We start from the raw sequence: 21904 nt of genomic DNA on the forward strand, positions 1-21904 counted from the left end.
GGCGTCCGCACAGCGCCGGGGTGTGCTGCGTGACCACAGGCGCCTCCGGCGGGCACGGCCGGGGGAACCGGATCACAGCACAGACGCCGCGCATTTGTCTGACACGGTATTTCAAACATCTCCACAGAAGCATTAGAAATCCCACGTGAGTACAGAAGCATATTTTTCTTAACAGAGACAACTTTAAGACAAAAGGACATCACTCAATCTACAGCAGAAGCCAGACTTTTAGAAAAATCTAAATGATGATGCAACCTCGTTAGAAATGACTGAGACATAAACACAGTTTTAAAAATCAGTAATGACAGAGTCACATGACCACGCGTGCCCTCTAACTTGAACAAATAAACAAGACAGACAAGAAAGAAGCGTCTGTAAGGCCGAAGGTGCAACATCACAGATTTTAGTAGCAAATGCCTCGAAATACTCAGTTTTGCAAATCACTCTTAGATTTGAAAAGTCAAGCATGCAGATCTGACAGCAGGACTGGAGGTAAGCTCGCTCTCAAATTTCTGGGCAAATGACTACTGAATGAAAAATAATTTATTGAACTTCTTTGGCAAACACTTATCAAGACAATTTTTGACACAAACACTTATTAATGTCTTGTCTAGAAATTTTGCTCAGTAAGATGAGTCAGTTCCTTAAGAATGCTGGTTTTTTTTCGTTTTTTTTTTTTTTTCTCAGCATAGCCTGAAATCTAAGTCTGGATAGTAAGAGCCCCTTTCGCTTGTTACCATTTTGGAGTTTTTAATGGTTGGTCGCCTTGTGGTATATCCAATAAACTGACAGTTACAACCCCACAGTTACGGATTCAGAATCCTGGCCTATTCTCAGAGTAAGAAAGCAGTCCGGCAAGATACAAGTCAGTTTCAAGTTCTGTTTACAAAGACTCAGCACATACTTAAAAAAATCTGAAAGAGATGGTGTTACAGTAGATCGCACAGTGCTTATGTCTATAATATACATGAATCTGAATGTCAATCAATGACATGAGCTCAGATCCACCTTTCACCTCCTCGGACCAGGCTGGAATTGGTCTGCAGCTTTCGGTGAAGACCGGGAGCCCTCCTCAGAGACGCAGCAGAGCCTGCCTGGTGGCCCTCCCCATCACCATTCATCAGGTCTCTGCTTTGTGGTATCATAGGCCCTAATCACTTCTGACTGTGAGACGATGCCGTTTTCATCTTGAGAGAAAGCATACCCGTCTGGAAGTTAAAGATAAAATAGAAATGATCATCATGAAGTCACTGGAAATCTCTGTTATTCTGAGTGCTCATTTTCTAACTTGGCGAACTAATGCGTCCCTCCCACCCTCAAAAGCATGAAGACACTAATTTTTAATGTCTGGAAAAGACAGAGACTCAAGTGCAAAATGAGGAGCGGGACGGATGACTGGCTTAGACCCTGAACGTCCTCTCCCTCGATGAACGAGCAGGCACTCTCAAGCCCTCCATTCTCACTCAGCGTCTCAGTCCAGCCCATCTCATGCCTGCTTCCCGACTGCCAGAGGGGAAGGAGAGTCCAGCCAAGCGGGCACATGTATGTGTACATGTACCAGGCGGGTGAGAGGGAAGGAAGCATAAAAGTGCAGGGGAGACAAGCACACGTAACTGCGAGTGGTGGAAAATAGCCTCTCCCAGACGATACTCTGCTTGGCTTTGGGCAACTGCAAATAAACTCACAGAAGCCCCAGCATGGCTGGAGGGGGCATATGGATAAGAAATAGCCCCCGAGGGGATCACATCTTTAAAAGGCCTCTTAAAGTATAAAGAGCAAAAGCATTAAACATGAGTATATATAAATAAAAATAAATCATATGTGGAAACAACATGAAACAAAAGATATATTACTAACACAAATACATTTACTACAGGGCTTTATATATTATATTCCTTTTTAGATCCTTGAAATGTTAAGCGGGCATGATACCTAGTCATTTCTTACAGCCCTAAATGTTCATAAATATTTTTGAAGGGGGAAATATATGTTTCATTGTTCTGCATGAAAGCTGAAAAGGCTATTGCAAAGTTATTCAAGTAGAAAAGATAACAATACAGAGGGAGCTTTTAAGAGTTAAGATTTATTTTACTGGTTCTTTTTAAGATTTAAGGAAGCAAGGGGCATGTGGAAATATTATTTTTCTTTAAATGAAAGCAGCAAGGTTTTAAAGTGCTCTGTCTCTTCTGCTAAGAGTGAGATGGTCGAGGTCAAAGGATTCTCTAAACATTTGTTATTTACATAACATGTGGCAAAATATGCAAAAGTTGTTTTAGGGGCTGGTTTTAAATAGTTAATTATCCCCAAAGTCAAAATACTGTTCTCATGAATGCTATGAAGTAACGGCAGAATTTTTTTAAAAAAAAATTAGAGCTCAAATACTTACGGAGCAGGTTTTGTTGCAATGATTCCGAGCGGTACAAGTTTACGTGGTTCTTCTTAAAGACGTTCTTGAGCAGTTGTGCCCTCTCTGTGAGGCTGCAGAGCAGGTGCAAACGTGTGAAATGAATTATCAGCTCAGCCGAGACCCCGGCGCCCACAGGACCGCCGGAGAGACTTAAACAAAAGATCGCTTGAGAAATCCGTAGGCCAGTGATTTCTTTTTTACCCTCATTTTCTCAGCTAATGAGATTTCAAGAGTTTAGATAGAAGACTATTTTGTCCCCTATAATCCAGTCAAAAGATTTCCCCACCCCCCTGGTTATAGTTATGTTAAATGGAGATATACAACCTGTAGAATACAATTAGTAAAAAAATCTTCTAGTAGTTTATTAGCTTCTAAATTCTTGGTTGACTTACTATGTGTATTTTAAGCATGGCAGTTTTAGAATTAAAATAATTAATTATCATTATACCTTTTTTCCTACTTTGAATATATTTTGGTATGCAATGTTTTTTTTAGTTATGTAAAGAAATCCTAGAAATTACACAAAGAAGAAATTTCTTAGACTTTTTAATTAGAAAAATTCCATTACCACTGATATGGTGTACAATGTGTCCCTTAGTTTCATTTTTAAGTAAAAGAATTATTTTCAGAAAATAATTATAGTAGGTAAAATGACAGGAAAAATATTTATTTTTCAATAAATGTTTAGAATAATATTTTCCACAGGAACAAATTCATGTGATTGATTATGTAATTTCTAAATGCATATAGCAAGAAATAATGCATCTGATTTTCTCCCACTGCATGCAGTAGGGAACTCAAATATCGGTTGAATACATGAATTTGAGTGATAATTCTGAAATGCCCTTCGAAACATCATCAATCCTCCCACTCAGGCCATTTCTCCCCGGGTTGATTTATAAAACCTTGCTTTGATAGCAAAGAACATAAGAAGCATGGAGAGCTAATAAGTAATCTATATGAGCTGCAGCAAATGTTTATACAATTTTGTTTTAATCACTGGAACTGACTCAGTTGAAAATTTTCTGTCTTGTATTTTCCCCACTATGAAAACTTCAGTAAAATTGCTGTAAGTTATGTTAGTTCAGTATTTTGCCAATTATTTTGAGACCCTGAAATGGAACAATTTTTATCATATGTAAAAGAAAAAAAGGATCTTCTACAAAATGAACTTGTAATTACACAAATATTTAGGCTTTTGCCGAAGCAAAATATTTAGAAATGTTGACATTTGTAATAATCTTCCACACATATTTTTTAAAGTCTAGGGATGTGAACTGGTACTTATTAGACATACTTTATTGTCACTGGGAATTAGCTACATTAAGGAAAGAGAGCTAATTCATCTAAAACTCCAGTGGTTTTGCAAATATTTGTAAAACTTGCTTCTGCCAGCGAAATAAACAGATAAGGGGAAGGAAAAGGGTCCATTTGTACAGTCACTTTTCTTATGCTACTCTTAAAATGATCTAACATTACAGACCCAGGGACCCCCGAGGGACATTAAAATATGTAACTGCTTTGGGGAAGTGGGCAGCTTTAGCAGCAGGTGGTCTGATTTTGTTAGCAGAGCCTCGCAGGACGGGGTGCTGGGAAGTCAAATGGAAATGACTACAGAAGACTAGGGGATGGTAATGTATCATTATATAGCTGCTTTTCCCCCAAATACATTTTCCAGGTTTCAGACTGGCCTTCCTAAATGCATAATACTTTAATATTACAATGTCAAAGTGTTAAGAAGGCAGACATGAGAATTTTGTCTTTCATATTATGGTAACTTGCATATATAAGATAATGTAATTTTGTTTAGTAACATTTCATAGAAAGCTACACTCAATTTCACTCAGCTGTTATATAAAGCTAATGTCTAGTGTCCCCCCCACCCCCCCCAAAGGAGCACTAAGAAAGTCTTTCCTGGGAAAGGAGCACATCACTGTGGAAAGGCAGTCCTACTTTGGTTTAATTCTGAGTCTGCTATGATTAGCTGGGCACCTTAGGCAATGTATGTAGAAGCGGACAAGCCCTAGCCCTCAGGCCGGCTGTGAGGGTTCAGGGAATGGTAGAGCTTCTAGCACAGTGCCTGGAAACCACTCAACAAGTGCTACTTCCCTCACCACTCGCCAGGTCCCCAAAAATTGATTATAGAAAATCAACTAGAACAGAGACCATCACAAAAAACAAACAAAAGATCCTCTGTGGGGATCATTTCTGATGCCCTGGTTTCTGTTCAACACTAGCTCAACACCAGATGTCTGCTGCTACGCTCGGTTAATTTATAATGCCCCACTCCACTCCTTAGGAGCAAAGTATGAGTTTTGTTTTTTCTTTGTTTTTTGCCTTAGCTGCCTACTATTACTTCTTATAGAGCAGATTCCCTCCTAGAGAGTAGAAATGCCATTCATCGGGGGTGGGGGTGGTGGTGGGGGTGGTGCTTAATAGGTAGTAAGTGATGATAAATTGTATTTCTCTAGCCTTCTCCTACCTTAATTAGGGAACTACTCATCAGGTGAAAATTATGCAATTCTGTGCCACTGATGTTTATGGGCCCTGATATTACTATAAAGTCATATTATAAAAATACACTGGTAACATGTTAATCATTAATAAATGTGTTAAAAGTTCAGTTTTTGTTGAATAGCTGAACATAATGTGAGAAAGAAAAAAGTCTCTAGTTCCTTCTCATTAAAAACCTTAGTCAGTAGTTTTACTGTCTTGTATGGTCTTTCATTTACATACCAAGCTATGCAAGCTCTGAATTTGTATAATGTGGTTACATACACAACAACTACACTGAAATAGTTACCTTATTTTCAAGCCCACCAAAATTTTGCAACTTAGATATATGGTGGAGGTGAGGTGGAATGAGACCACATTTTAAAATAGTACTTCATCTAGAAACATTAAAAAAGTATAGGTAAAAATCCATGTACTGTCCCAGAACAGGCTGTCATAAAGTATTTTCAGTAATCTTTTGAGAGAGGTAAATTTGCATTTGTCTTTATGTTGGGTGGCCACGCTGTTTTGGTTGGCTCATTAAAATGGATCTCCTCCGGAAAGTAAAAACCCTCCATCCACTGTCTCGGTGTGCGGCACGGGACAGCTGTCCTGTACGAGGCGGTGGTGCCGGCGGGGAGGTGAACAGTGACTTTAACAGGCCTAACCTCGGCTCCGGAGGAGAGAATATTTCCTTGTCTGCCACTTTTCTTTACCAGTGCTGGATCGTCACAGTGATGAGTGGGCTGGGGGAAACCATCTGATATGTCCGCCTATCCTAAATCCCGATATAAAATCCAGTGTGACAACTGAGAAATAGTTTGTTTTCTATTAGATCTCGAGTAGTGTTATCATTGCTTTTTGTCAAGATAAATAACCCAGGGAAAGGCCGGGAGAGATCCCCGTTACCCTCCGTATGACCAAATGATCTGACACCCAGGCTTCCTTACTCTCTTCTTTAATGCTAAGGCCCTCTGCCCACTTTTTGATTGGGTTGTTTGTTTGGTGTTGAGTTTTATGAATTCTTTATATATTTTTAAAATTAAACCTCTGTCAGAGCTACTGTTTGCAAATATCTGCCATCTGGTTGGCTGCCTCTATTTTGTGGTCAGTTTCTTTTGCTGTGCAGAAGCTTTTTAGTTTGATATAGTTCCATTCATCTGTTTTTGCCTTTACTTCCCTTGCCTTTGGGGTGAAGTTCATGAAATGTTCTCTAAGACCAAGGTCCATAAGTTTGGTACCGATGTTTTCTTCTATGTAACTTATTGTTTTGGGTCTCACATTTAGGTCTTTGATCCATTTTGAGTTAATTTTTGTACATGGAGACAAACTGTAACCTAGTTTCATTCTTTTGCATGTGGCTTTCCAGTTTTCCCAGCACCATTTACTGAAGAGACTATCTTTACTCCATTGTGTATTTCTGGCTCCTCTGTCAAAAATTATCTGCCCATATACATGTGGTTTTATATCTGGGCTCTCTATTCTGTTCCACTGATCTGTGTGTCTGTTTCTGTGCCAATACCATGCTGTTTTGATGATCACAGCTCTGTAGTATAATTTGAAGTCAGGTAGTGTGATACCTCCGTATACCACCTCACACCTGGTGTGTTATCAACAAGACGAGCAATAACAAGTGTTGGAGAGGCTATGGAGAAAAGGGAACCCTCATTCACTGCTGGTGGGAATGTAGACTGGCACAACCACTATGGAAAGCAGTCTGGCGATTCCTCAAGACATTAAGAATGGAGCTACCATACGACCCAGCCACCCCTCTCCTGAGTATACACCCAAAAAACTCAAAAACATGTATTTGCAAAGATATATGTACCCCTATGTTCACTGCAGCACTATTCATGGTGGCCAAGGCATGGAAACAACCAGTGCCCCGCGATAGAGGACTGGATAAAGAAGGTGTGGTGCATGCATACAATGGAACACTACTCAGCCATGAGAAAGGATGACACTGCCATTTGTGACATGGATGGACCTTGAGAATACTATGCTAAGTGAAACAAGTCAGCCAGAAAAAGCTAAGAACCATATGATTTCACTCATATGTGGGATATAAAACAAACTCATGGACACAACAGGAGTGTGGTGACTGCCAGAGGGAAGGGGGTGGGGGTGAAAGGGGTCTTAATATATGGGAGAAGATATGACTTTGGGTGGTGGACACACAGAGCAATATACAGATCTTGTAACAAAAAAACCCATACCTGAAACCTCTATGTTCATATTAACCATTGTAACCCCAATAAATTTAAAAAATAAAGCTAAGGCTATGGATTAAACAAAGGTAATGGGCAAATTAATGAGAACTGACCTGAGGATCCTGGGCTAAATGTTGAGGATGGCATGCTGATTAATGTTTACAGTTAGATATAAAAAATTATGAGCCTTATTATCACATTTGCCTGTCTATAGGATGCACTGCTTCGCATGCACATAAAAGATATCCCAAAATAACTGTCTTGTCTCCAATGAGTCCAGTGGACTCAATTCCTTATTTTAATCCTTTGGGTTTTGAATTTACATTTTTTTTCTTTAAAGAAAGTAAGATGTTACAACTTGTAGATATAATACCCTTGAGTGGGATCTGAGAGGCCCCCAAAATTAATATTTCTGCTTAAAATGTATAAACATTTACATTACAGAAAAAAATAAACACTATTAATGTCCTTATATTTATAGAACAAATGGTTTAGGTTTTTCCAAGAAATATTTGCTATAAACTATGGAAAAAAATGGATTTTTGAAGTGGTTTCTTTTTATTTTATTTTGGAACTGTAGATGCTTCTGCTCTGTCGTGTTGGAGCGTGTCCGCATAAAAGTGACAGCAAAGAACAGGGTCTCACAGCATTTAAGTCATTTCCTTAACCAAAAACAACTAGCCACGGCTACACAGTGATCGCGAGTGAGGTTTGCATTGAGTCTCCCAACACTTTAGGCTTAAGTCAATTTCTACCATGCCCCATGGCTTAAAAGCAACATACTTCAGATGATGAAATATACCCCCCAATTTTTATGTAAAATCGGAATATACCTAATTCGCTGGATAATATGGTAAGTGGCATAATATTTCCTCAAAAAAGACTCATTATTTTAATTAAGATATTTTAATTTTTGAAAATGAGTGAAGATGAGAAATAAATTATTGCAAATACTGATCTGGATACAGTGCTTACAAGTTATAGCTTTTCTAGCAGAGTTTCATTTTATGCATAGCTTGACTTCATAGCATCCCTTAGTGAAGATTAAAATAAATTAGGGATGATCAACTGGCAAGATCTTCCTTAAGAACTGAATCATTCCATGATGAAAAAGTAAACCATCATTACTTCGGATATTACTACTTTGGGAAGTGTAATCCATGTAATTCTATGTTCTTATGTAGCCTATTTTTAATTAACTACCCACAGGTCAACCATCTGTTTACTACCCACCACTCTATCCTTTTACCCCTCCCTCCCTCCCTCCTTCCCTCCCTCCTTCCCTCCCAGGAGTTCAATCTAGTAGGTAAAACAAACAAAGGTAAACAAATACATTATAATACAGGCAATAAATAAATGTCAAAACAGAAGAGTAAACAAAGTGCAGAGACAGGAGAGTAGGAATTAATTGTATTTGTGAAAAGTTGAGGTAACTGCATCTGAACTGGGTTCTGGAAGCCAGGAATTGGACTGCCCAGTTGGTAAGAGGCTATGTATCAGCCAATAGACAAGGGAACAGCACTGTGTGAAGACTGGGAGGCATAAAATAACACGGTGTTTGGAACTAAAGGAGGTCTGGTATTGCTAAAATACATGGAAATCACAATTTCTCCCTTTCTGAAAATATAGATAAAATTAGCAGACTTTTAAAAATTTGACTTTGATGTCATTGTCCAAGATTCCTAAAATAATCCTGGCAGTAAAATCAATCTGACAACTCCTTAACTGCCTTAGAATGCAATTCGTTCAGCATGAAGGATTTTCCAACTAGTTAAGATTTTTCTCCTTTCACCGACTGTTTTCTTCCCCCTCCTCCAGCTATCACCTAGTGAGACACTATGGTCAAGCTGCGCACTCACTGATGGGCAGCAGCGGCAACATGGGGTATGTGTTGTACCAGGGGTTGTGTCTGATAGTCAGGTAACAGCTAACTCATTTCTGAGTTCTTGAGAAAAGCTGAAGAGTTATTTCAGGCAAATGAGCTGGGCAGCAGCAGGAAATTTATCTGATGCATTTTCTCTGGAGAGGCTGGTGGTCATGCACGGTGGGATTCACTTCTTTCCTTTTAGGCGCTACTATATTTTGTTTAGTTTAATGCAAGGGGCTACCTACATCACAGGCCCATCAAATCTGTAGGATCCAGAGGTCATCACATCAAACCCTCAGCCTGCTCTATGCATTGTCACTGATATACTACAACCCACGAACACTAAATATCACGTGGAGGGGCTTAATGTAGGTTTTATCAGCATACAAATATGAGAAATTTACTTCTGAGGGTACTGACAAGTATCATCAGTGGCCTTTCCCTAATAATTGTTCATAAATGGTTTTATTCACAATTTTGTGAACTAGCACTCTTACCACATCCTTTTTATAGCTAGAACGAGAGAGAGAGAAGACATTTATTGAGGGACTGTTTATGTGAGGCGATGGGACGGATGTCATTTTAGGTGAAGGGACCGGGATGGAGGGGAAGGTGGAGGGAGGAGAAGACTATCTCTACCCTTGAAAACAGGTATTATCACCCCCATCCCATGCCCAGGGGCACTGATGTAGGGAGGGCAAGGACTTTGCCAGGCCAGTGGTAGGCTGCTTTTGCTGCTCTGTCACGTTCTTGAGAAGGCTGCACCGGGAGGCAGAACAGTGCGTGGCTAGGAGCAGCGCTTGAGAATCAGTCGGTAAGGCCCAAGGCCCAGCTCTGCCACTTCTGACCTTGAGAACTGAGTCTCTCTCAGCCCCCGTTTCCCCATCTGGGAAAATGAGGAGGCTGGATTTGTACGTGGCGGTTATAGGGATTCAATGAGATAGAAAACATGAAGAGGTAAGCGCAGCACCTAGCATGCAGTAAGTGCTCAACAAAAGCCAGTGCTAGTAATTTGAGAGAGGCACAGACCGGTGTGTGACGTGCCCCTTGGGCCTCATGAAGGCAAGTGAGGGCTGGAAGCCAAGGTCTCAGCTTATGTTCCCAGCCTGACACATACTCCACTGTGTCAAACAGAATAAGAGCAGTGAATCATGACGAAGGTGACATATACCAGGGCAAAAGATTTCTTATGGTTTGGACAAAACTTTAGCTTATTTTAGTGTGATGAAAGAGAGAAAAAGAAATACCTGGCATTATCTTCATAACTGTTGTTTATTACAGACTGCTTTTAAGTAATTTTAATTTCCTTTTTATAATGCTTTGTGAATTTAGTAAATTTGATTAGCTTTCTAACTTTGCTTTTTGTGAGGTGGTGGTGCTGAGGAGATGACTTGGGAGACATAACGCCCTTCATTTATGATAAATGCCTGTCAGTTCCTAATCATATGCTGAGCCACATATGCAACTGCAGGGCACTTCGTCCTAAGTCAGGCTTTGATTGTCAGGACATAATAATTTATTATGGATACTGTTTGAAGCTAAAAGTCCCCTCCCCCCCCTTTCAGTTCAATAACACAATACTGTATGTAACTACCATTTATTTAATGCTCATTAAGCACTGGACATTGAGCTATCTGCTTTATTGGTAGTATTTTATTCAATTCTTACAACTAGCCATGAGGTAGGTATTATCACTCCTATTTTAAAGATGAGGAAACTGAGGCTCAGAATCATTAAGCAGCTTAGCTAAGGTGACACACAGCTTAGCGAAATGACAGATTTGATCTGAACCCACATCTCTGATTCCAAAATCTGGCAACGACACTGCTAGCTCCTTGTTAACTGATAAAATATGCTTTACCACTTATTTCCAATCACTAGTAGAAGAAAAATTTAAAAGCTCACTTGGAAAAGAACATATTCAGTGCACTTTACCTTTTTCCAAGCACGACTGCTCCTGGATCTTGAGATTTTGCCTCCAGCTCCTGAACTTCATCTACTAATGTTTTAAAAGCAGTCCTCTTGATACTGCAAAAAAAAGTTTGCATGGGAATATCTGTGTGAAGACTAAAGATTTCACAAACTGGTTTAGATCATGTTTCTAAGTACACTAGTGACCAGACTATAAGCAACAGTTTTTCAATAGAATATAAAAACATTACTATAATTTTGAGCATTAAATAATTAGAGAAACAACAATCTTAAACGGCTTAGGTTTATAACATTAAAACTCATGGTTATTAAGGAAGCAGCATGTAACTAACTTCCACGGTACCGTTTTTTGTGGGGAGAGATGACATTTTAAAACTTATAATCCATGAGATAAATTAGTAAAGTTCTAGTTTCTTTCATTCTATAGTTTATATATGAGAGCAGGCAAGCAAAAAACTTAATTTCACAACTACTGTTCACTAATAAAATACATGTGTGTTTGGAGATAATATAATTTTTTCTTCTACCTTCACTAGGTTTTTAGATTGATTTCTAAAAACATCCTCTCTAATATAATTGCAACTATCTGCTTTACTTCTTATTGTCTTTTAAACTAGTTTTCCAGTTTCTAAATCACTCTTTATTTATTTATGTACAATAAGTAAATAGTACTAATTCCTATTCTGCAAATGCCACATTCTTGAGTTGATGTCAGAAGTAGAGAAATGTGTGGATTGACACGCATCTGTATTTTTATGTCCGTGACTGGGCACTGCACTTACACCTTGTAGGCCACATCCAGAAGCAGCGAGGCCACGGGGATGAAGAACAGGCCCGTCCAAAAGACTCCGGAACTGAAGAGCATGGCTGCCTGCGGAACCACCAGAAACAGAGCTACTTTCACAACCAAGACACACGCCGTTCACGTTCAGGTTTGACAGGATTTTAAGTAGAATAATTTTAAGAATCTCATTCTGTAAGAGGGTATACTATAACTCTAAATTTAAACTTGTGAAATATTTGAAATTAAAAGCCGAATGTGTTAAAACATGTACTTACTACATCTACTTTTTCCCCCTTGAGTGTCTAATATAGCAAAGTCTTATCACCTGCCAAGTCTTTTCATATTTCTATGTGAGATTTTTATTATTGTGGTCAATACATGGAGTAATAAATGTTGACCTTCTTTTATAACTTAGAATAGCTCTGACCTTCATTTATATCTTTATAATATAAAGATCAATCTTTTTGAGCAAATTCAAATATGTTCTGGATTAAATTCTCTTATAATACAACATGTAAAATAAATCCTAGTTAGAAACTAAATTTACTATTTTGCAAATAAAAATTCATGATTTTTATAAAATATGACATGATAGTAAAAAAATCATCCAGATAAATCATGAATACAGTATAATCAAATGAAGATATCTATAAAAATAATTTTACTTATTTTAGCTGATATTATGCAAAATAATCTTAATTTTTGTTCAAAGATTTACATAACTTGTATTGGTACATTCTGTTATTGCTAAAGTCACACCAAATACCTAGTATGTAAAACTCAAACAAAAGTATATTAGAAATAATTTTAATCATTCTTTTGTGTCAAATCCCAAATTGCTATATCAGAGCCATTTGGGTTGCAAAACAACGATTCTATAAGTATAAAATTAATAAATTCTATTGGTTATTTGCAATTATAATAAAAATTTCTTTGCAATATAATTAGATTACACAGAGCTTGAAAGGGATATGATACAATAAAACCAAAAGAAATATTTTGCTTGACTTCAAGTCTATTTGTTCATCAAGAGTAAATTTGCAGTAAACATACTGTTATAACCCCATTAAAATATGCACGCACATTTACACTCTATAAAAATCACAGAGAATTTTTTTATTTTTAACCAGGTGTGGTTCTGGAATAAAAAATGATCTAGCATTTAATTCTTATAGGCAGTTTTACAATTATACACAAACAATCCCAATCAACCAATCCGTATCAAATAGCAAGATTACTAATTTCAAATTATGTTTTAAATTACCTATTCATTTTGACTCTCAACTGAAGACCAGGAACTGCTGTTTAAATTTTTTCTACATGAACACCGGCTTATCAATACAGACTGTGGGGTCAAGAATGCTAAGATTTCTCCCTTTATAGGATCAAATAGCTCTGAATACAGTTAAAATAAAAACGTGCTATTACCAAAAATTTCAGAAAATAAACGTTGCCACGTGGAGTCACTGAAATAGGCCCCATATTCTAGACACCAACAACATGAAAAATATTCACATAAAAGTCACTTTATTTTATAAGCAAAACATGATCTTCGACGTGTTTGCTGACATCCTCAATGGTGAAAACCAACATCACTGTGTAACAGGACATGTCCACCCAGCCAGCGGGCTTTGTCCTGGGCGAGGGCAGCTTTTCAGCAAGGTAACGACTGTAGAAAAACCACATTTCTTTTCCCTTTTGGGGGGGAAAAGGTAAGATTCAAGATTCTAAGGCACGTCGCTGAAAATACCTTGTTCACTTGGCTTACTTTTAATCTATTTAAGTGGAGGGGGCAAGAGGAGAAAGATTTATTCTTGCCTTTGCCACCTGGGATAAAACGGCGGCTGATGCAAAAGGCGAAGTGCCGGGGAGCCGCCGGCTCTGCCCATTGTGATGTTAACCGGCGCCCACCATTCAGCCCGCCTTTGGCTTCACAAACCAACCACGTGAATTGAGGGGAGAAAAGTTTTTTTCTGCGTCATATCTGAAAGCCTGTCAGATTTTTTTTTCTTTTGCAGAGTTAATCCAAACCTAAAAGATTTAAAGCCGGCCTCCGCTTTAAAGACAGAGAGGCTCTGTATTTTTTGGATGAAGGGGGGGACCCCACAGAGGTATTTCCTTCCTTTCTGCAAAGACGCGCCCCGCCCCCTGCAGAACCGTTTCTGTCTCGCACTTTTCACTTGTCCCCCCGCAGGCGGCGGGGGAAGGCGCACAATGGGCGGGGGCGCCCTCCGGGCAGCCTGCAAACCGCCCTAACGTGGGAGACGGGCCCTGGGAAAGGCCCGGCAGGGGCGCGGAGCCGCACCCCGAGCCCAGGCCCCGCGGGGCACCAGCCGCCGCGAGTCTCCGCAGCGATGCGGGACCCCCGGGGGCCCCGCGCGCCCCGAGAGGGAGACGCAGCGCGGGCGCCGCTGGAACCGCCCGCGTCCCGCACAGGAGGCGGCTCTGCAAACACGCGCGCTCGGGCGCAGCTGGCCAGGCCCCGGCCTCGCCCCCGAGCCCCGCTGCTCCCACCCCCGAGCAGCACCTACACTTCCCCCAGGTCCCCAAGAACTTCAGCGCCCCCCTGCCCGCCAACCTTCGGCCCAGGGGTTCTTAACGCCGCCCGCCTCTTACACTGCAGGGGTCAGGGCGCCGCGCCGGGCGCATGGCTGGGCCGGGGGCGCACAGCAGGCCCCTGGGAGGCCGGGGCTGTGTCCCGCACCCCGCCAGCAGCGCCGTGCCGGGCCCCCGCAAGCCGCCTGCCCGCCGGCCGGCTCCCAGGCCTGCGAGCCCCGCTCCGAGTCTCTGCTTTTTCTCAGCGGCCCAGCGGTTGGGGAGAATTAAAGCTGATAGTGCCTGTCAAGTGGCTGCTTCTCTTAGTCACCGATTAATACCAAACTTTTCCTTTCTTCATTGTCATTTTCAAGTTTCTTTAGACACGCTGGTCTTCTCGTCTTCCTAGTGGCCTCTCCCATGAGTTCAAGGGAGGAAATTTTTATCACAGCAGCAAATTAAGTGTAAGTCAGTTTATAAGTGTCGTGGTTTTATCACATTAATATCATAAAATAAGCTTAAGGCGGACACTGGCCGAAGTGACTGACCACTAACAAATTCTCACTCAGCTCAATTTGCTAATTTAGGAAGCGGAGATAAATTATTTTTTCATAAAAATTACTGAAGACTGCACAGGCATAATATATTAATTTTGAAAGGGAAAATTATTCAGAAAACAGTGCTGTAAAACTTAAGTGGTTTTTTTTTGGGGGGGGGGTGTTGGTGTGGAGGGCAGCGAGATAAATATAAATTCCAGAGGGGTTAAGAGTTAATGTGAGTAACAACAAAAAACCAACAAGTTATTGTTAAGTGTTTCAAGTTTTATCTGTGGGCTTTCTTAGCTTAAAAACAGTGAAAAAACTACAAAAAAACACACGCTTTAGAGAACTGATTCATAAAAATGTAGAAGTTTCACACTTTCAAAAAGAACATCACCAAAAAGCAAATAAAACCAAGAATGGCTGCCATAAATATATGAAATTCTGCAATAGTATCCGATTATGAACATAGACCACTTATCTTCATAAGAATAGCCGCAAATCCCAACAGATAGAAAAAGACCTGAGAAGGTGCTCACAAAAGCAGCAGCAAGTAATCAATAACTTGGACAGAGCTGAGTCTCTCTCCATAGTCATAAAAACACAACCAAATCAGATCAGATTTAAATTCACTACCACCGTTGAGGGGTGTATGGTGGAACAGGTCTCTAACAATTTATATTCCCATCAGCAATGTACTTGCCTTTGGGAAACGTATTTGGTAACGTGCAGCAAGGACACAACATAATTCCTGATAAAATGATAATGCGATTTCTGGAACTACGTGTTGCACTCTGGGACAGCTTTTACGTTTAGGTTAGTATCGCATGAAAATGTTCTGGGGTCACTAGTCCTCAAAGCACTATCCCTAAAAAGCTAGACATGGCCCAAGGTTTAGTAAAGGTATAAACAAACCACAGGAACACCCTCTTGGAGAGTCCCAGAACAGAATAGCAAATTTAAGGCTTTGACAAATCACAGTAAAGAACCCTACTGAATATTTTCTAAACTAAGATTTCCAAATGTATCTATCAACCTTGGAACACTTTCTCCTCACGTTGCTTACTAACATCCCACAGAACTAATTTGGGGGAATGGAAATATTCGCTGTGAGTTTTGTAAACAGTCAAACATTGGTGAAAACTAACAGGACACTATGTGGCTGGTAATAGAAATGTTCGTGCATTAAGAGAATATTATCCAAGCTGTTAATGACCTGTTCACAGAATGTAATTAGAAAACTGATTGTTTGGAAGAGTCCTGAATCGAGGGAAAGATAAAATATCCTGCTGTTCTCTCAGGAGCCTTCTGTTATTACATAACACTCCCTAGGAAGGTTGGTGGTTTCTATTATCTATCCAGGGATCAGTCACCACCTTTCCCTGTAGCTTAAATCTCTTCCCTGTAGCTTAACTACCCAGCTGTGAACTTCACCATCACACAGGTCCTTCCAAACTGAACGAGCACAGACTGTCTTCCCCCAGACGGGCTTTTCCTTGGTCCAGGGAATGGCTTCAGCGCCCACTCAGCGACTAAGACAGAAACTGGGTTCTGTTCTTGAATTGTCTCCTCACACCGCACCCAGTATATCGCCAGGTTCTGCTGCGCTTTAGCATCTTTGAAATCTACTTGCCAACCCGCTCCATTGCCCCAGTGCAAACGCTTGTCCTCCAAACAGCCTCCTTGCTGCACTTTGCTCTGCAGCCAGCACAGGACACTCCCGCGTGTAAATGAGGTGTGAGCAGTTCCTCCAATAAACCCTTTCAATGGCTTCCTGCCGCCCTAGGATAGAGTGCAAAGGCCTTAACTTAACATGATCTCAGGACTTTTCCTACCTGACCTCTGCCTACTTCCCCATGTCACCTCTCAAGCCAGTCCCATCCCTAACTACACAGGGCCCTTCAGTTCCTGGAACTCGCCCCTGCCTCCTCTCAACCCTGGGCCGTCACATCTGGGACTCTTGTTTGCTCAAGTTTTACATCGGATGTCACTTCCTTCCTTAGACTTGGGTTAGCTGACTCCCCCTACTTCGGGCTTTCATTTTGAGGGCACCTATCACCCATTTGCTAGTTGCTCCTTTGTCTTCCTGTAATACTATAATCTCTGTTAAGAGGAAGAAATAAATCTTAATAACTTCTTACAACCCAAGTGCTCAACCGCCGAGCAGGTGTTCAATAAATAATGATTGAATAAATAAGTTCTTACAACCCAGTGTTTGGAGAGATTAAAAGTCAAAATACCACAGCCTTGGGACTGTGTTCCTGAGATGTGGTGGTTACAGTTTGATGGGTTTTCCTGTGGTCAGGCATGGAGTCACCCTGGGAGCAGTTACAACTAGATACGTATGTGATTTGGGGAGAGGGGAGAAGAGGTGGATTTGGCTCCCTAACCATCCTTTTCTAATGTAGGTTGTTTTTTAAAAAAGCTGAGGGACACATATTAAAAGCTTAAGTATGTTAAACTACCCTCCATTCCATATGAATCAAAAGAAATATTTCGGGGAACCACGTAAAGTACGATAACTGGAAGTAACATAATTTTTGTGTGGGGGGTGGGTGGGGAGAGGAGACGTAGAATGGCCAGGAAGAAAAAAGGGTCTTGTTCTAGTTTATCACTAGCATTTATTTCTCACGTCCTCTGATCCAAATCTTTATTCTACGGCTTCAGGTATTTTCTGGAATGCTGTGTATTCCATAATGAAAAGCCATCTGCTGTGGCTTCAAGGAGTTATGTTAATGACATCTGGGTAACTTTCTGTGACCTGGTCTTTGTGTAACTTTTCAGTTCTAGGTCCAAACATGCCCTACCTTGGAAATCCCAAATTTCCTCTGCCAGGGCTGTTCTCTTCTGGGAAAGCCCTCCTCACAGTTCTTCCCTGGGCAGCCCAGGGAACAGCAGTATCAAGAAACCTTTCCAAGCCATCTGAACCAAAGCCTGGGGATCGAGAGCCCTCTCCTCCCCTAGCCCCTGTGCATCCTGATCATGATGATTAGCATCTTACATTATTACCTGTTAATCTGCTGGTCAACTCCGTGAGACTCAAGCTCCTCAGGACTCTAGGTCCTGACACACAGGCACTCCATAAATCTCAGGTGAATTGCATCGAACTGGGCTCTTATAAAGGATGAATTATTACATTCTCCATAAAAACAGACAGGGCAGAACACCCAGAAAATAACTAAGAAGAAGGGTGTTTCAGATAAACCCCAATATGTTTGCAATTATACCCAGAAGCTCTTGATTACTTAGAGACAAAGAAAACCCTTGGCTTGAATTATCCCAAACAAACAAACAAAAATCTTAGAAAATATGCAAATTGTTCCAAACAAAGACAATCTGAGAAAATATGCAAATTAGATGCCAGGTCACAGCATTTATGTGCTTTCTCCCCCTTAGATATTTCTACTGTTGAGGGACTGACGGAGGGGCGGTCACCCTTGGGACTCCGAACCAGTATTCAATCTGGCTGTATGATGCAAGAAATAATCTTTGAACCTCCACCCTCTGGCAGGGAGTAATGGGAAAACAAATGATTAAAAGAGATGTCAGAGAAAAAGGAGGAAGGGCTTGTTGGGATCTGGATCAATCAGAAGTTAACTTTTTCACAAAACAGTAAAAATTGACTATATATCAATATATACTGAGAACTGAATATGCAAAAGAAACAGGCTAAAAAGGAATAAAGAGCACCAGGAAGAGCGTGGCTCTGAAACTTTATTTTCTGGGGATAAAGTTTCCAGAAGAGTAAAAATAATTAAGAGCAGAATTTGTTTTTTGTCTGTTTTATTTTAATCTTCTTTACTGTGCTATTTAAAAAACTTAAAAGTACCAGAAAAATTTGTAGAGAATTATAAAATATGATGATGATACTGGATAAGTTGTATAACATAGGGTAAGTTGCCTCAATGCTCAATATGTTTACTTGTTTTATCATTCTTGCAAGTTTTTCTAATTTTGTGATGGCTCTGTATTCTAGCTTTTTTTTTTTTTTTTTTTTAGTGGGGGGAGAAAGGAGGGGGGGAGAGAGGGAAACATCGATATGCGAGCGATATTGATCGGTTGCTTCCTGTATGCACCCTGACTGAGGACTGAACCTGTGACCTAGGTATGTGCCCTGGCTGGGAATCGAACCCATGACTTTCTGGGAAGACGCTCTAGCCAACTGAGCCACACTGGCCATGGCTCTATTCTATCTTCTTAAAAACCATCTCATAAAGCATCAATTGTTTGATTACTAATGAGTCAATCTGTAAAACATAATGATTCATATTTCAGACTATAGGAAATTTTCTTTTAAAAATTATTTACTGCCCGGCCGGGCGTGGCTCAGTGGTTAAGCGTCGACCTAGGATCCAGGCGATCACGGTTTGATTCCCGGTCAGGGCACATGCCCGGGTTGAGGGCTCGATCAATGACTCTCATCATTGACGTTTCTATCTCTCTCTCTCCCTCTCCTTTCCTCTCTGAAATCAATAAAGATATATTTAAAAAATAAAATAAAAATTATTTACTTATTTATTTTCTAGCTTTATTGAGATATCACTGACATGTAACATGATGTAGGGTTAAGGTGTACAATGTGTTGATTTGATACATTTATATATTGCAAAATGATTACTGCTGTAGCATTAGCTAACACCTCCATCCCGTCACATAATTACCATCTCTTTTAGTAAATTCTTTCTTAAAAACTCAAAACTTCAAAAAGCACTTAGCTGTAGAAAAACATATAAAAGCTGATACAGCTTATGCAGAAAAATTACTGACTTTCATGACGGAGACTTCTAGTTGCAGTGAGATAGAAGAAACCTGGTCCTTGATGATTATTTAGATGCCACACCAGTCCTGGACTGCCCGCCTCCACCAGACTTCTTTTACATGAGAGAGAAATAAATTCCTATCTTGTTTAATGTAGTTACTTTTTTTTTTTTTTTTTAACATTAAAAGACATGCCATAAACTTGCTTTGGATGATACAAGCTAGGGAGGGTAAGTGAGGACTTGAAACAGAGCAGCTTTTGACTATTCCTTGCAAACATTGTGTCCAATTATGAGCTTTATGGAAGCAGATGGTGGTGACATTCATGGTTTCTTTCATGAGCATTTCTCACAGAATCCCTGGCATACAACTCAAAAAACAAGCTGTACTGGTCTTAGGAGCTAGAATGCTGAACTTGGGAGAGTGATGTGTCCTCTGCCCATCTCACAGAGCTTTCCCACTCTGCTCCAGCCAACTGGCCTTTTATTCTTTGAACTTGACCCATTTCAGGCTCATTTCTGCCTCAGAGCAGGGGTCCCTGATGTTCCTTCAACCCGAAATGCTCCTTTACACAACAGGTACCCATCCCCACACTGTTTTGCGTTTCAGCTTACTTGTCCCTCCTTCAAAAAGACCTTTCTAGAGCCCCATTATAGGCCCTGTAATTATCATATCATCCTGTGCTTTTTTTTTGCCCTTTGTGAAATTATCTTTAGTAATTCATCTTTTAGTCATTTAACTGATTTAGTGGCCATTTCTCCTTCCCAACCCCTGGTCCCTCCACCTGAATGCTAATGGGATCCTGCCCAATTAACCCATTACCTTGACACAGAGCCTAGCACCCATTAAGCACTCAACACACATTTATGGAATGAATTAGTACAAGAACGAATTGATTCTACAGAACAGCCAGAATTCTGCTATACTATGAGCAGGCTTTGCTCAGCTTTCCATGCCCTGGCACTATGGGTACCCCACAGCATCCCTCACATGACGACACCAAAATCCCATCATTAGCAATGAGATCCTTAAGGGCAAGGACCAAGTCTGTCACCGCTGCATCCCCTGGTGCCTAATGCAGAGCCCGGCGTACATTAGGCACTCCACGACGATTGCTCTGCACTGTCGGAAAAGATGCTGTGCCTACAAATGCAATGCCAGCTCTCAGACTGACTCTAAAGAGAGCTCTAGTTTTAAAATGTGTGCAAGTGTCCCGATCCGCCATTCCATTTGTCCTATCCATGCCTTTCTTTCCTCCGCCTCGTTTCCACGCAGACTTCGCTTTACAAAATGGGCTTGGGAGTGGCTGCCCAGCCAGCTGCCCTAAGAACCGTGATGGCATGCCTGTCTTCCTTACTGTCAGGGGCATGAGGACCCTCACCATGCTTTACTGGATGGGCTCACAACTGTTAGTTCATTGAAGAACACTGGAGAGTTTAGGGTAGTTGCTCCCTCCAGGCAGCTGGGCTACACACAGTAATCTTGGCTGAAAATCCATCATATCAGAACAGTGCCCCACCCATCTGCAAGGGCTGGCCTTGGGACCAATAAATTATCACATGCTATCTAGGTAATTAAAGGCTGAGAGATGAATAAGGTCTATTTAAACCAGGAAATTCCTCATATGTAAAATAATTTATTGTGTTGGTAAAATGGGCAACAGCGCCATTTAGGAAAATCATATCACTAATGTGGTTTATTAATACCTTTCCTACAGGGGTGACACCAAAGGGTTCAACAAAGATTTTTATTGTTTTTCAGAAAGACTTTTACAAACCTCAATCAGGAGATCTGAAATTCTGTAAAACACATGCTCGTTCCTTAACTTCAATTTCCTTCAGTAGTTTTATAGATCCCCTAGGCCAGGGAGAGCAGAACCAGATGGCGCTCTGGGGAGGACCCTGTGCTGCGTGTCTGCAATGCCGCGATCAATTTAAAAGTTCTGCCAATACCCAGCTTCTGGTATTAATCGTGATACGAAATGATCCTTGATGGAGCTGGCTTCTATTTTTTAATCTGGCATAGTCATCATAGTAGATAAGATGTTTTCTTCTGGATATTCAAAAAAATACCCAGTAACATTATCTAGACAAGGCGGGAAAGCAGGCCAGCATATGTTTATATAACACAGCCCTTCTCCCCAGGGCCTACCTTGCCCCATAAATTGTTGTACTGGTGTGAAAAAATACAAGTCGGGTCTGAAAAAAAGTCCCCATCTTAAATCACAACCATATTTGTGAGAGGAACGGAAGACAGCGACATATTTAAAGTCACAGCCAAGCTTGTTACACTATTTTCTCTCTATTTTTCCACCTTAATTTCTTATCATTGTAATTCCTCCCTCTGTATAACCTACTCCCTGCCCCACCCCCATGTCAG

At 40.7% G+C, this 21904-nt stretch overlaps 1 protein-coding gene across 4 annotated transcripts in view; it reads right to left on the reverse strand.

The window, feature by feature from the left end:
- Positions 1-520: 520 nt before the first annotated feature.
- The window catches only part of ATP8A1 (ATPase phospholipid transporting 8A1), a 193836-nt gene continuing 172452 nt past the window's right edge, over positions 521-21904 (reverse strand). For all 4 annotated transcript variants that reach the window (XM_081151451.1, XM_081151453.1, XM_081151450.1 and 1 more), the window contains 4 exons: positions 11692-11780; positions 10913-11005; positions 2387-2478; positions 521-1208 (listed from right to left, as the gene is read on the reverse strand). In XM_081151451.1, the coding sequence (XP_081007577.1) occupies positions 1111-1208; positions 2387-2478; positions 10913-11005; positions 11692-11780 (372 nt within the window). In that variant the 3' untranslated portion in view covers positions 521-1110. The remainder of the gene's footprint in view (positions 1209-2386; positions 2479-10912; positions 11006-11691; positions 11781-21904) is intronic.

This window comes from Miniopterus schreibersii (genome assembly GCF_964146895.1).
Source record: "Miniopterus schreibersii genome assembly, chromosome: 1".
In the NCBI taxonomy this organism is placed as follows: domain Eukaryota; kingdom Metazoa; phylum Chordata; class Mammalia; order Chiroptera; family Miniopteridae; genus Miniopterus; species Miniopterus schreibersii.